The 15,930-nt window shown below is 39.5% G+C and overlaps 1 protein-coding gene across 1 annotated transcript in view; it reads left to right on the top strand.

Moving 5' to 3' along the window:
* Positions 1 to 15,930, top strand: part of LOC150090379 (A disintegrin and metalloproteinase with thrombospondin motifs 9-like) — a 514,590-nt gene that overhangs the window by 403,854 nt on the left and 94,806 nt on the right. Inside the window, exon 27 of the mRNA XM_090369090.1 lies at positions 2,120 to 2,284. Within this exon, the coding sequence (XP_090225216.1) occupies positions 2,120 to 2,284 (165 nt within the window). The remainder of the gene's footprint in view (positions 1 to 2,119; positions 2,285 to 15,930) is intronic.

Raw genomic sequence — 15,930 nt, 5'->3', positions numbered from 1 at the left:
GATTCAGGCTGGTGGCAGTGCAAGGTATAGTGTCTAGATAGCCCTGGCATCCCACTCTTGAGTGCATTTATTACTTTACAAGTTGTGGGCATCCCATTTGGGTTTCATGGTGGGTGGGGAGCCTGGTTACTGAATAAAAAAAAAAACAACTATGAATCCTGATACTTTAAATTCTTCTTCTGGGATCCCAATAACGTTTCTACCAGAAAAATATGTCACTGAAACTGAAAATGCTACCTCAGCTAAAAGACCCTAAACTGAAGATACACCAGGCCCAACACCTCGTTACCTGATTATACAAACTAAAAGTGAAAAGCCCATAGGAAAAATGTCACCCTTCATCTAGTTTAGAAGGGCTAGTAGGCTCACCCAAATCGTTTGAACGGCTTTGTTCTGGCGACATCCTTGTTGAGACAAAAACCGATGGCACTCTGAACATCTCTTCCAAGCAAATCTATTGAGGAATACCAATTGTAGTAATCCCCCACAAGACATTGAAAATATCCCAAAGTTTTATCTCTGGATGGGATCTGCTGGAAGTGTCTGCAGAGGAAATCTGTTCAGAATTAAAAATCCAAGGAGTGATAGCAGCAAAGCAAATGTTCTTTCATAGGGATGGGAATCTAGTTCTGACTAGAAACCTCATTCTTGCATTTAAAACACCAATATCTTCTAATGCGATTAAAGCTTCTTATGTAAACTGCACAGTTATGTCCATGTTCTCCAAACCTGTTTAAGGTGCTTCAAGTGCCAGAAGTAAGGACATTCACAAATGGCTTGCCACGGTGCCCTGTGGGGAAGAGCAAAACTGTTATTAGGAATTGAAAGACTTGTATATAAAGATAGCAGCAGAACTATAACACGAAAGCCATATAGCTAGAGAAAATGAGAAAGATACAGTGTGACTTTAGAAAAATGACAGTGTGAGCCTCACTAAAGTTGATATCCTTACTTGCAGATTTGTACAAATCCCCACCCCCCCAACTTTTTTTTTCCATTCCAACTCTGCTAACACTCTCAAATAGTAGTCACGAATTCTTTGCTATTAGGTCTGCAAAAGGGTGACCACACAAGGAAAGACCAGTTATGTGTGAGCTATGGAGCTTGGCAACCAGCCACCTCAGAGGTGACCTGATTGAGGTTTTTAAAGCTTTGAAAGGGGTTAGTAAAATGAATGAAGGTAGAAATTTCACTGTTATAGAGAAAGTCCAGAATAGACAAATTCCAGAACTCGGGGGCATAAATTCAAATTACAGGGGAAGAGGTTTAGACTAGATTGTAGGAAGTTTTCTTTTAGCCAGCAAGTTGTTGATTGCTGGAATACGGTGCCTTCGCAGGTTGTTAAGGCTGACCATTTTAATAAATTCAAAGGTCAAATGGATGGTTATCTATGTGAAGGGAGGGAAGCAAATAAATTGAGTTATTGTCACATCTAGTCTCTCTCTCTCTCTCTCCTTTTTTTTTTTTCATCCTTGGTTTTCTTGCACGTTAGACTAGACCAGGATGATATTGAGGAATATCATGGGAGTTCGCTAAGGCCATTGAATATTTACTCCTAGACCCAAACAAAAATACTTTTATGGGTGCATACTCCACAGAACACACAAAGTAAATTCCATATTTTCTCTTATGAAAGGGTTATCGTTATTGAAATTCTGCATCCTTTGGGTTCACTCAGTCCTTGTGGTTTCCTGATCAGATTGTACTCAAGCTGATGAAAACTTTCTTTATGTAATTTTTATTCTGTTTTGTTATATTTTATAAATTCTGCTCTTTTCAAAACCCTTGGCTTTAGAGGAGACAAGATAGTCTCAGTAAGAAGTATGTATGTTTTTGAGTGCTTTCCAAAATATTCCATCTAATTCAACACAGTGTAGTATAAAATTCACATAAATAATTCACATAAATATTTTGTAGACCTTTAATCAACTAATAATTGCTTGAAATTATATAATTTATTTTTATTCATATCATTACAAACATATCATGAAATGTATTGGTTATTCATATAAATAGTTATTTTAATATATTGGATTTGTGGAATGCTTTTGTTATATGGATAAAAATGAAATAAATTTTAATTTGGATACACATTAATTTTTTCTTCTTTAATGTACAGTGCTCAGTGACATGTGGCTCTGGAGTACAAACAAGGAAAGTGTTTTGTATAAATGAAAAGGAAGAAAAAGTTTCTACTAAAGAATGTAAAGAACCATTACCTGAGAGTGAAAGAAAATGTGTCCTTTCTCCATGTTATTACTGGGGTTGGTCTCATTGGTCAAAGGTTTGTATTGTTGTTAGTTTAACAGTTATATAGATAAATGTAAGTTTTCATTATTAATTTTTGTATGAAAAGGTATTTCTCTATAGCTGATTAATTTAATATTAATAACAAATACTAATAAAAGTAATATATTAGCTTAAAACCTTTTGCATTACAGGAACTACTAGTTAAACTGCCAAAAAAAAAAAAAAAAAAGCTGTGCATTATAGTTTACATGGAAGAATAATTAGAAACAAGAAAAGCACAATTGATTATATCATTATAGAAAAGATATTACACACAACAAATTAAATATGAAAGGAATGTGTAAAGAATATGAGATTATAAAAGTGACCCTAATCATATCTTTAAAAAATTAAAAGTATTAGTAGTGGTAATTAATGATGCAAGAAAGCAAGCTTATACAGCATCAGCAAAAAAAAAAAAAAAAAAAAAAAAAACCCTTCCCATATAAATCCCTTCTAAAAGTTTCTATAGTTCTTTTTTGAATTTCTACAACACTATATGGGAGTTTTTTTTCTAATAATCAACTACCCACTGGCTACGGGCATTTTCTTACATCTATTCTGCTAGCATCCATCCTCAATTTCAATTTATGCCCCACCATGTGCATAGTCTGAACAAGAGGAAAGATTCCATTGACATTGAGCTTACCCAATATGTTCAGAGCCTTTAAACACCTTAGTCAGATCTCCTTACAAATGTGTAGTCTCCAGATGCTGATCTTGCAAAAATGACTCCTTTCCTAATAATACCATCCTTTTTATACCTGTCACTAATTTTGTTGTCCTTCTCTGCACACATTCCAACAGATCCACATCTTTCCACAAATGAGGCTTTCAGACCTATATGCAGTACTCAAGATGGTGACCTAATGATTTCATTATATAGAATGGGATAATAACCTCCTCCTCCCTGCCAGCAAAATCCCTGTATATCATTGACAAAACTCCATGTGCTGCCCTGACAGCCTGTCTGCATTGCTAAAAGAACTTCATATCTGACTGCACAACTACCCCAGCTCTTTTTTCCCTCTACTCTGACTGTAGTGCCACATAGTTTATATGTTAATCTGGATTTACTGCATATCCATATGCAATACCTTCTATTTGTCAGCGTTAAACTTCAACTTCTATTTCTCAGCCGATTTGCTTAATTTTTTTTAGCTCTTGTTGCAGCAGCCTAACTGTCATTAACCACCCTGATAACCTTTGTATCATCTGCAAACTTAGACATTTAAGCCTGATATACTTCATCAGTATGATTAATAAATATAGAAAACAACAATGGGCCCAGCTGAATCCTGGGGGACTCCACTAATAATGTTAGTCCATGGAGAGCAGTGTCCATTAAAAACCACTCTGTCTTCTACCACTCAACTATCCTTTTTCCATAGCAGCAACTTGTCCTTAATGCCGCAATATTGCTCCAGTTTGTACAGCAGTCTTTTATGTTGCAAGAGTATCGAAAGCTTTCCTGAAATTCAAGTATATGTTAACAAAATAATTTTGATATCATGTACTTGTATTTCAGGAAAGCTTTCGATACCACATCGAGTTATTTTGTTACTGTATTATAATATCCAATGGGTGCCTCCATAGCCAGGTAGGAAGGAGCAGCAATGCATAGCACACACTTCCTGATTAGACCGGGGTTCAAGCCCGTCACCACAAAATACGGAGGATGCGGAAAGGTCAGGGAATGACCACCGCATATCCTCGGAGCAATATGGCCTTAGTTGCTAATGCTCCTAAAAAAAAAAAAACCAAATAATATCCAATCAGATTGGTCAGACAAGATTGCCCCTTAACAGATATGTGCTGTGGCTTCAGTATAAGCACATTCCTATCTAGATGATCCTGCATTAATTCTTTAACTAGAGACTCCAATATTTCCCCAGGAATAGAAGTTAAGCTAACAGGTCTGTAATAATTCATGTCACCTTTTGATCCCCCTTTGTAAATTGGGGATACATTTCCAGTCCATAGGGACCTCTCCTGAATCCAAAGATGCTCTCATAATTATGGCCAAGGTTTGCTTACTTCCTTTGATGCCTACCTTAATATAATTGGATGGATGCCATCCACCCTAGGCACCATTTTTATGTTAGGCTTCAACAATTTCTCTTTCACTTTCCTCTCTTTATTACAAAATCATTTAATACTCTGTTAGATTTTGATGAGCTGCTGGAATTCACCTCCCAAAAGAACTCATGCAGAATGTAGATGCAAAATACCTATCAGTTTGTTAGCAACCCAAGTAGGATCATCAACATAAAGTGTACCAATCTGATTCAACCCTTCCTTCTACTGTTAATATAATGTAATAAGTTAATATAAGTAATGGAGTTTTAGTTTCTTTTTTTGGCATTCTTTACTGAAGACTTCTCATAATCTGCCTTAGCTTGCCTAACCTCCTTTGTTGTTTGATTATAGACTAATAATATGCATAATATGCACGTACTCTTACTCTGAGTTATCCTAACACAGCTCATGTATTTATTTCTTTCATCTATGATCCACACTGGGGCTTGAAATTCTCAACACTTTGCTTTCCAGAATGCTGCATGTTCCAATAGATTTGCACAGTCTTCTTCAGGGCTGACAAGATTGACAAGATTGATTGACAAGATTCTCCACATATATTCCCTCGTATCGTGTTTGGGCAGGATTGCAGACACTTTAAAATTTAACTCTTACTCATGAGTTTTTCCCAATATTGCCCTGTACTTGTTAAGTAAGTACAGGGCAATATTAGTAAGTCATTAGTGCCCACATGTACAACAATATTACCTTTCCTGCCCTTAAAAGATGGTATCTGCTCTACAACATGACCTACTTTTGCACTAGCACACATACCTTGATTCTATTCCACTAATCCTTTTTGCACGACATATTTCCTGTTACCCCGACAATAGAGTCAATGATAATAACTACCTCACTTGGGACCAGCTCATTTTGTCCTGGGGATTACTGCTTGATTGCCTGATGCACAAGCATTAGCATTAGTAGAGGCATATGATGCAAGAAAGCAAGCTTATGCAGCATCAGCCAAAAAAAAAAAAAAAACCCACTTCCACTTCACCCATCAATTCGTTCGAAATACCTGTCCAGCTGAGCCTTAAATTTATTCAGGCTATCAACCTTCACAACAAGGGATGGAAGTCTGTTCCACCAACCAACTACCTGCTGGCTAAAGGCAAATTTCCGCACATCTATCCTACATCTGTATTTCCTCAATCTGAATTTATGCCCTCTTAGGTGATTATTCTGAGCAAGAGGAAGAATACCATCGGCATTGAGCATGCTCAAGCTATTCAAGGCTTTATACACCTCTATCAGATCACCTCGCCAGTGCCTAGTCTTCAGACACTGTAATTTGCAGAACTAAAGCCTTTCTTCATAAGAGCAACCCTTTGTTCCATTCACTAATCTTGTTGCCCTTCTCTGTACTCGTTCCAGCAACTCTACATCCTTCTTGAAATGAGGCCTCCAGACCTGTACACAGTACTCAGGGTGTGGCCTGACCATTTCCTTATACAAGGGAATAATCACCTCCTTATCCCTGCTAGAAAAATTCCTGTATATCATTGACAAGACACCATGATCTACTCTTGCAGCTCATCTGCACTGCTCAGAGAACTTCATATCTGCCTGCACAATTAAAGTGAGGGTTTTAGCATTGATTTGGGCAGCTGTTAGCTTGACGGGCCATCCATTTTAATTCCTTTGATTGCATCCATCCTGTTTTTCAAGCTCTCATAAACACCTATCAGAATGTGAGTTTGTGCCCAATTTCTTCGTACTGTTTGCACTGAACACAATATGCACACGCACGCACACACAAAACGTTAATGTGTCATGTCACTCTCAAAACACGAGCTATATTGAATTTCTACTTCAGTAGTCAATAAAATAGCAAATTACACTCTAAATCAGATTTACAAATTAGAATTGCATCTTATAATATTCTGACCGTGTCTATTTCTTAGGACTAACTTTTGCAATAATTTTCTAAAACACACAATGAAAAATCCAAACTATGCCAAAAAAGGATGAATATACTTAAAATAACCTCAGCCATGATATGGGATGTGACCAGTACAAACTTGTACCATATGTGCATTAGATCTTAACTGATTATGGTGATTATGGTTTCTCCCACTACATACACACCATAACACCACTAAAAATATTGTTCTTTAGTGGCTCATCCCATGTGGTTATATCTCTTTGACCTGCAGTGAAAAAGTGAACTAAAGTGAGATTGAAGAAAATAAACCTTCTGGGTAATCTGCAAGAGGTAATGTAACATTGGAATGTATACCCAAACAACATTCTCCAGGAGACTTCTGAGCCAGATCCTCTATGTGGTCTATATTTGCCAGCTTGTAATAATCTGGTCCTTGAGGCTTTTTCAGACATTCTCTCAGATATGCCAGAGAAGATGTGCTTGCTACCTGGGAGTCTAAAACGCTGATGGAACTGATATTAGGATGACAATCAAGTCAAGTGGACCCAATTTCGGTGAAATCCAGACGGTCTGTGACAGCCAAATCCTTTGCTTGCACCTTCACGATGGTGGGACTGTTAGTTATCCTTGGTATAACCACCATGTGCAAGCACACTGTGGGTGACAACCCAGGTCAACCAATGTAAGCAGGGGTCAAAATGTGGCACCCACACCACACCACACAGAGGAATGCCGCCCCTCTGTGTTACCAGGCAATACTAGGTGGTAGATGGCTCATCAACCAGTTCAATACCAACACTTTGCTTATTGGAGGCTTGAAGTGGTGGAATCCATGTTTAGTCTCCAGAGCTAAGTTCCGGTCAACCCTTCCCCATCTCTTCCATCATGCAGGTATAATTGATGTCTTTTGAGGTTAAGATGAACACCATGGCGAGATCCAAACTTCCTTACATTTCGAGGGTAGAGCTCTAAAACAGTGTTTGCAGGCTGGCCGGTAGTTAGTACACTGGACTGAACCTATTGGCAACTCTCTAGGAGTCTTCTGGATCAGCTAGTGCCTATAATCTTGCTACCTCTACTCTGCCAGATAGTGACTGGAGGAAGTCAGAGTAGTGTGTATGTGGGGGGGAGGGGCATTGTTGAGGCCACGTTATGTCAAGGATCTGGGTATATTCTTACCATGTGTACACCATATCCAAAATTTCATTAATTCATACAGCATTTCCCCCCTCCCACTTATTCTCACTATTGAATACACCATGAATTGTCAAACTAATCTGCAAAAAGATCTAAACCTCCCAGCACTTACTAGTGCATTTCACAAATATACATGGCCTCAGTTCTAATCGCAATTCTCAATGATGTCCACTTTCACTTACAGTCTGCCGAACCCGGTGTACTTTTCTGACAGAATCTCAGTTATCGGTTGATTCAACCACTGCTCAAATGAGTTGCCCAAATTATTCACTGCATGATTCCTTTAACCTCAAAGATGGTATTTGTGCATATGTCCATTCCGATATTCCTTGTCAGAGACTTAGTTATTTGGAATCTCCTCTTTTCGATCTTCTCTGGCTTAAAATCTCTCTACCTCATTGTATCAAATTCATCTGTTGTCTCTACCGTTCTCCCAACTCCACTAATCACTTGGAGATCTTTGACTTCCTCTCTTTGCAATTTGACTTTCTCCAGTCCAACTTTCCTAACAGTGAGGTAATTTTCCTTGGTGATTTTAATGTTCACAACTCTAGCTGGCTTCTATTTACTAGTCACACCGACCCAGCTGATTGAGATGCTGAGACTTTTTGCAATTACTAATGACCTTGCACACATTGTTCATTTACCTAAGTACTTTACATCTACATTCACAAATGAGAAGTTATTAAGGTTTGAAAATGCCACAAGGTTATCAAATTGTAACAGGGTGCTTAATAATTTTGTAATAACTGAGAACAAAGTGGAGGAGAAACTGTTGAAGTTAAACATAAGGAAGGCACCTGGGATGGATGGGATCTATCCAGTTATATTAAAGGAGGTGGCAAAGGAAGTAAGCAAACCCTTAGCTATAATTATGAGAGCATCCTTGGACTCAGTTGTGGTCCCCACGGACTGGAGATGTGCAAATGTATCCGCAATTCACAAAAGGGGATCGAAAGGTGACACGAGTAATTACAGACCAGTTAGTTTAACTTCTGTTCTGGGTAAAATAATGGAGTCACTGGTTGAAGATGCATTGCAGGATGTGGTACTACACTTAAGGTGGTAGAAAATGAAAAAAACCTGGGAGTAATTGTGCAGTCAGATATGAAGTTTTCTGAGCAATGCAGACAAGCTGCCAGGGCAGGTCATGGGGTTTTGTCAATGATATATAGGAATTTTGCTAGCAGGGAAAAGGAGGTGATTGTCCCTCTGTATAAGGCAATGGTCAGGCCACGCCTTTGAGTACTGCGTGCAGGTCTGGAGGCCTCATTTTAGGCAGGATGTAGATTTGCTTGAGCGTGTACAGAGAAGGGCAAGAAGATTGGTGAGGGGAACGAAGGGATCCTCTTACCAGGAGAGACTTAAGTTCTGCAAATTGCAGCAGCTGGAGAGTAGGCACCGGTGAGGTGATCTGATTGAAGTGTATAAGGCCTTGAATGGGTTGAGCACACTGAATTCTGATGGGATTCTTCCACTTGTTCAGATTACGAACCTAAGGGGGCATAAATTTAAATTATTATTATTATTATTATTAGCCATATGGTGCAAGGAAGCCCGCGGCTTATGCTGCACCAGCCAAAAAAAAAAAAAAAAAAAAATTCCTGAACTACCCAGAGAGAGAGAGAGAGAGAGGTAAAAGGGAATCACCAAGGAAGAGAAGAATGGTGATATACAGCTCAGGACCCTGGGTGTGCCAAGCCCATACTCACCAGATTTGAGCCCCTGAATTGAGGAAGGACAGATATAGAATATAAGTGTGCAGAAAGTTGCCTTTAGCCAGCGGGTGGTTAATTGCTGGAACAAACTTCCATCTGGCATTGTGGAAGTTGATAGGTTAAATAAATTTAAGGAGGAACTGGACAAACATTTAGAGGGGATTGTTTTGTAATTTTTTTTTTTTGGCTGATGCTGCATAAGCTCATACACTTGCTTTCTTGCATCACATGCCACTACTTCTACTGCTATTACTACTACTACCACCACCTACCAGAATACCAGACAATACTAACCATACAGCCAAACTCTTGATCTTTTTTCTCACAAACTACCTTTCTAAGTACATTGTCAAAGTGAGTGGTCCTTTAGGCACCTCATATCACAACTTGGTGATTGGCTCTTCTCCAGTGGAGCCTTTATCTCATAACTATTCCCAACCTCATGTTGTTTGGCATTACAAGAATGCAAAATGGGATGACATGAGAGATTTCTTTTCTTCTTTTCCTTGGTCGAACTACTGTTTCAAAATTTCTGATGTCAACGTTTGCTCAGATCATGTGAAATTATTCTTGTAGGAATGGAATCCTTTATTCCACATTCCGCTTTAAAATCTTGTCCTTTATCTAAACCTTGGTTTTCCAATAAATGTGCTACGGCTGTTCAAGAGAAGAATGTTCCATATCATAATTGGCGTGTTTCCAATTCTTCAGTTTTACTTTGTGCCTACACCAAAGCTTGCAACAATTGTAAAGTAGTTATAAATCAGTCCAAATTAGATTTTGAACAGGCTAAGAGTAGAAAACTTGCTTCTTCCCCTAATGGTAGCCGAGCATTCTGATCTCTTGCCAAAGCTATTGGCCACAAATTTTGCCCATATCAGCTCCCACCTCTGTCTAAAATAGATGGTTCTATTGTCACTTCAGCCAAGGATAAAGCTGACCTGCTAGTATCTATTTTTCTTCCAACTCATGTATTAATGACCTTGGTAAAACACCTCCCACCATTCCCAACACGCTCCATTCAATGCCTTCTGTCAAAAGAATGTCAGAAGGATTTTGATGAATCTTGAAACTAAGAAGGCTCTAGGTCCTGATGATATTTCTTCACTTGTTCTTAAATCCTGTACTCCTGTTCTTTGCCACCTTTTTTCACTTTCTTATTTCGAAGGTGTTTTTCCTTTTGCTTGGAAATTTGCTCATATCCAGCTAGTTCCTAAAAAGGGTGAAAATCCTTCCCATCCAATTATCGTCCCATTGCAATTACTTCTACTCTTTCTAAGGTAATGGAGACATCAATTAACTGCCAACTCTTAAACTATCTAGAAACCTTTCATCTGATCAACTATTGCCAGTATGGATTTCGTCAGTGTTGATCCACTGGTGATATTCTGGCTTGTGTTACTCATTTATGGACAAATACAATATAAAGGTTTGGTGTTGTTATTTGGTTTTTAGGAGCATTAGCAACTAAGGCCATATTGCTCCGGGGATATGCGGTGGTCATTCCCTGACCTTTCCGCATATTCCGTATTTGGTGGTCATGGGCTCAAACCCCGGTCTAATCAAGAAGTGCATGCTACGCACTGCTGCTCCTTCCCACCTGGCTACGGAGGCGCCAAAGGTTTGGTGAAACACAAGCAGTTACTCTTGACATCTCAAAGGCTTTTGATCGTGTTTGGCATAAAGGTCTTCTTAAGAGTAGGAGACCAGCGGAATTACTTAACAAGTACAGGTCACTGTTGAAAAAAAGCCGTGAAGTAGGGTTGAATTTGAAAGTGTCTGCAATTCTGCCCAGACACGATAGGAGGGAGTATATGATGAGAGCCTTGTCGATCAATTCGGCCCTGGAAAGGTTGTGCAAGGCTCAAGGGGTAGAATTTTTTTCAGCCTGGAATGTACTTGTTAACAGGAGAGATTGCTTCTACAGGGATGGGATACACTTAAATAGAAAGGGTGCAAGAATATTTGCTGATGTTATCGAGGCAGTGTTAGGTGGGTCGGAAAACTGCTAGCTTGGGGGGCAGACAAAGACTAATGGATTAACAGTAGCCACTGGCAGAGGTGAAAGAGATTCTTGCACTGCTTCTATTGAAATGAGCAGAAGCCTGAAAAACAAGATGCAGGATATTTCAGAGACTGCTGGAAGTCATTGCGGTACAAGTAAACACATGGGTTGTGTTAGGGTAGCCAAGAATAGAAACAGGTGCATGTATACTTGCATGTACACCAATGCTAGGAGTTTAGTAAATAAATTTGATGAATTTGTGGTATTGCTCAAAACATCAAAGGCAGATATTCTTGGGATATCAGAGACGTGGTGTCACACAGATATAAGGAATGCAGAACTGGAATTTGGGGAGTACAATGTGTATAGAAAGGATAGACAGGACAGGAGGGGAGGAGGGGTTATGCTATTAGTTAAAAAACACATAAAATCCAAGGAAGTGAAGCCAGTCGACATTGATGGACAGGGCAGTGTCGAGTCAGTTTGGTGTGACATAAGCATAGGTAAATCAAAATTGAGAGTAGGAGTGTGCTATAGGCCTAATGACTCTGATGAGTATAATAAGATACTGTACAGGGAAATAGAGTGGGCCAGTAAATCAGAGAGTCTTATAATGGGGGATTTTAATTTCCCAGATATTGACTGGAATTTGTGGGTTGGTCACTCGCACACTAGCAAGGCTTTTGTGGATTTATTGGATGATTGTTTTCTACACCAGCATGTTCGGGAGGCAACTAGAGGGAGTAATACTCTTGATCTGATTATCAGTAGTGATTCTTCATGCATTAGGAATCTGCAGATAAAGGAACCACTGGGTGGCAGTGACCACAGTGTGCTGAAGTGGGATTTACTCAAGGAGGTAACTACCATCAGAGGTAAAGGGAAGGGTTTTTGCTTTCGTAAAGGCGACTATGATGGTCTGAGACAGTATTTAAATTCTATACAGTGGGACCAACTGATGATGTTACCGACAGCAAATTCAAAATGGGAAGCATTCAAGGAACTAATCTTGGAAGCTACCAGGCTTTACATACCAACCAAGAAATATTGTTCAAAGTTCAGGCCTAAATGGTTGTCAGATGAACTAATGAGACATATGGCAGAGAAGAAAAATGCATGGGATACATACAAATTAATGGGTGACATGGAAGCCTATGATAGATATAAGTTGGTCTGTAACCAAGTCACAAAGGAGATTAGGCAGGCAAAGGATGCAAAGAAAAACAGAAAAGAGTTCTTTACCTATTTAAACTCAAGAAGGAAAGGGATGAATCAGATTGGTCCACTGGATATTGATGGTTCAACAGTTGAGGATCCTGCTGATTTGCAAATTACAGAGCCTGGAGACTAGGCATCGGCGAGGTGATCTGATAGAGGTGTATAAGGCTTTGAATGGCTTGAGCATGCTCAATGCCGATGGGATTCTTCCTCTTGCTCAGAATAATCACCTGAGAGGGCATAAATTCAAATTGAGGAAGGAAGGATGTCGGATAGATGTGTGGAAATTTGCCTTTAGCCAGCGGGCAGTTGGTTTGTGGAATAGACTCCCATCGCTTGTTGTTGAAGTTGTTAGCCTAAACAAATTTAAGGCTCAGCTGGACAGGTATTTCGAACGAACGGAGGGGTGAAATGGGAGTAGTGGTTGGTTTTTTTTTTTTTTTTTTTTGGCTGATGCTGAATAAGCTTGCTTTCTTGCATCATATGCCTCTACTAATGCTAAACAAGCTTCCATCTTATGGTTTGCCAACTGTTTTTTGTAATTGGTTATCCAGTTTTCTTTCTGACTGCTCACTGAGGGTGATGGTAGATGGCTCTGTCTTCTAACTTTTCCACTAATGCTGGTCTCCCCCAAGGTTCAGTTCTTTCTCCCACTCTTTTTCCATTGTATATTAATGACCTTCTTTCTTTGACTGCAAATCCTGTCCATAGTTTCGCTGATAATAGCACATTGCCTTCCACTTTCCAGATTGAGAAACCTCACCCTGCTCAATCAGCTTCAACTTCTCGAATATCTGCTACCAATTCCTTAAATGCCGATCTCCAGGTAATTCTCCAGTGGGGCAAAGACAACTTAGTTGATTTTGATCTAAAACTCAGTCTTGTCTCATATCTTGCAAAAAGAATTGTTCTGCTCCTATGCTTATCTTTAGTGACACTCCAATTTTTAGGCAAAATGATATATCTCTTTTGGGGATTACCCTGACTTCTAATCTCTCTTGGCGCCATTACAAATATTGCTTCCTCTGCATCTAAAAAACTTGGTTTTCTCTTTCGCTGTTGGCGTTACTTTTCTTCCAAACAGTTGTTCACGCTGCACAAATCCATCCTACCATGGAATATTGTTCCCACATCTGGGGCGGTGCCCCCAAAACCTCTCTCAGGCTTCTAAATTCCATTCAGAAGAGGGCAGTTAGGTTAATTAATGACTCCTCTCTAACAGTGTTTCTGCACTCACTGTCTCATAGATATACTGTTTCTGCTGCATGCCTTTTCTACAGATACTTCCATGGGCACTGAATTGGCTTCTATAATTCCTGCTCTCTCTTTCAAAACAGTCCGACCATGTGCTGCTACTAGCCAACATCCATTTACTATCAAACTTCAAACTCACAGAACCAAATTTTCATCTTTTGTTTATTTAATCAGGTGCCATTTTCTGGAACAACCTTCCTTCATACGTATTTCCTGAAAATTACAACTACAGAAGTTCAAGTTTAATGTTAACAAATATCTTCTTTCTTCTTCCTGACCTCCAACCCATGTAAGGTATTAAGGCACTAATGATATTAAGAGTAGGAGACCGGCGGAATTACTTAGCAAGTACAGGTCACTGTTGAATAAAAGCCGTGAATTAGGGTTGAATTTGAAAGTGTCTGCAATTCTGCCCAGACACGATAGGAGGGAGTATATGATGAGAGCCTTGTCGATCAATTCGGCCCTGGAGGGATTGTGCAAGGCTCAAGGGGTAGAATTTTTTTCAGCTTGGACTATACTTGTTAACAGGAGAGATTGCTTCTACAGGGATGGGATACACTTAAATAGAAAGGGTGCAAGAATATTTGCTGATGCTGTCAAGGCAGAGTTAGGTGGGTCAGAAAACTGCTAGTTGGGGGGGATACAAGGACTAATAGATTAACAGTAGCCACTGGCAGAGGTGGAAGTGATTCTTGCACTGCTTCTATTGAAATGAGCAGAAGCGTGAAAAACAAGATGCAGGATAATTCAGAGACTGCTGGGAGTCATTGCGGTACAAGTAAACACATGGGTTGTGTTAGGGTAGCCAAGAATAGAAACAGGTGCATGTATACCTGCGTGTACACCAATGCTAGGAGTTTGGTAAATAAATTTGATGAATTTGAGGTATTGCTCAAAACATCAAAGGCAGATATTGTTGTGATATCAGAGACGTGGTGTCACACAGATATAAGGAATGCGGAACTGGAATTTGGGGAATACAATGTGTATAGAAAGGATAGACAGGACAGGAGGGGAGGAGGGGTTATGCTATTAGTTAAGAAACATATAAAGTCCAAGGAAGTGAAGCCAGTCGACATTGATGGACAGGGCAGTGTCGAGTCAGGTTGGTGTGATATAAGCATAGGGAAATCAAAATTGAGAGTAGGAGTGTGCTATAGGCCTAATGACTCTGATGAGTATAATAAGATATTGTACAGGGAAATAGAGTGGGCCAGTAAATCAGAGAGTCTTATAATGGGGGATTTTAATTTCCCAGATATTGACTGGAATTTGTGGGTTGGTCACTCGCACACTAGCAAGGCTTTTGTGGATTTATTGGATGATTGTTTTCTACATCAGCATGTTCGTGAGGCAACAAGAGGGAGCAATACTCTTGATCTGATTATCAGTAGTGATTCTTCATGCATTAAGAATCTGCCGATAAATGAACCACTAGGTGGCAGTGATCACAGTGTGTTGAAGTGGGATTTACTCAAGGAGGTAACTACCATCAGAGGTAAAGGGAAGGGTTTTTGTTTTCGTAAAGGCGACTACGATGGACTGAGACAGTATTTAAATTCTATACAGTGTGACCAACTGATGATGTTACCAACAGCAAACTCAAAATGGGAAGCATTCAAGGAACGAATCTTGGAGGCTACCAGGCTTTACATACCAACTAAGAAATATTGTTCAAGGTTTAGGCCTAAATGGTTGTCAGATGAACTAATGAGACATGTGGCAGAGAAGAAAAATGCATGGGATACATACAAATTAATGGGTGACATGGAAGCCTATGATAGATATAAGTTGGTCTGTAACCAAGTCACAAAGGAGATTAGGCAGGCAAAGGCAGACTACGAAAAATCCTTGGCAAAGGATGCAAAGAAAAACAGAAAAGAGTTCTTTACCTATTTAAACTCAAGAAGGAAAGGGATGAATCAGATTGGTCCACTGGATATTGATGGTTCAACAGTTGAGGATCCTGCTCAGGTGGCTAACAATCTAAACAAGTACTTTGCATCTACATTCACGCATGAGGAGTTATTCAGGAAGGAGAATGATGTAGGTAAAGTAAACATTGGCAGTGGTGGAGAATGAAAAGGACCTGGGGGTAATTGTGCAGGCAGATATGAAGTTCTCTGAGCAGTGCAGATGAGCTGCAAGCGTAGCTCATGGTGTCTTGTCAATGATATACAGGAATTTTTCTAGCAGGGATAAGGAGGTGATTATTCCCTTGTATAAGGCAATGGTTAGGCCACATCTTTAGTACTGTATACAGGTCTGGAGGCCTCATT

The sequence above is a fragment of the Mastigoproctus giganteus genome, chromosome 2 (genome assembly GCF_048544385.1).
Source record: "Mastigoproctus giganteus isolate SK-2022 chromosome 2, ASM4854438v1, whole genome shotgun sequence".
Lineage (NCBI taxonomy): Eukaryota > Metazoa > Arthropoda > Arachnida > Uropygi > Thelyphonidae > Mastigoproctus > Mastigoproctus giganteus.
Note: the sequence above shows the minus strand (reverse complement) of the source record. Positions and strands in the feature narration are given on the sequence as shown.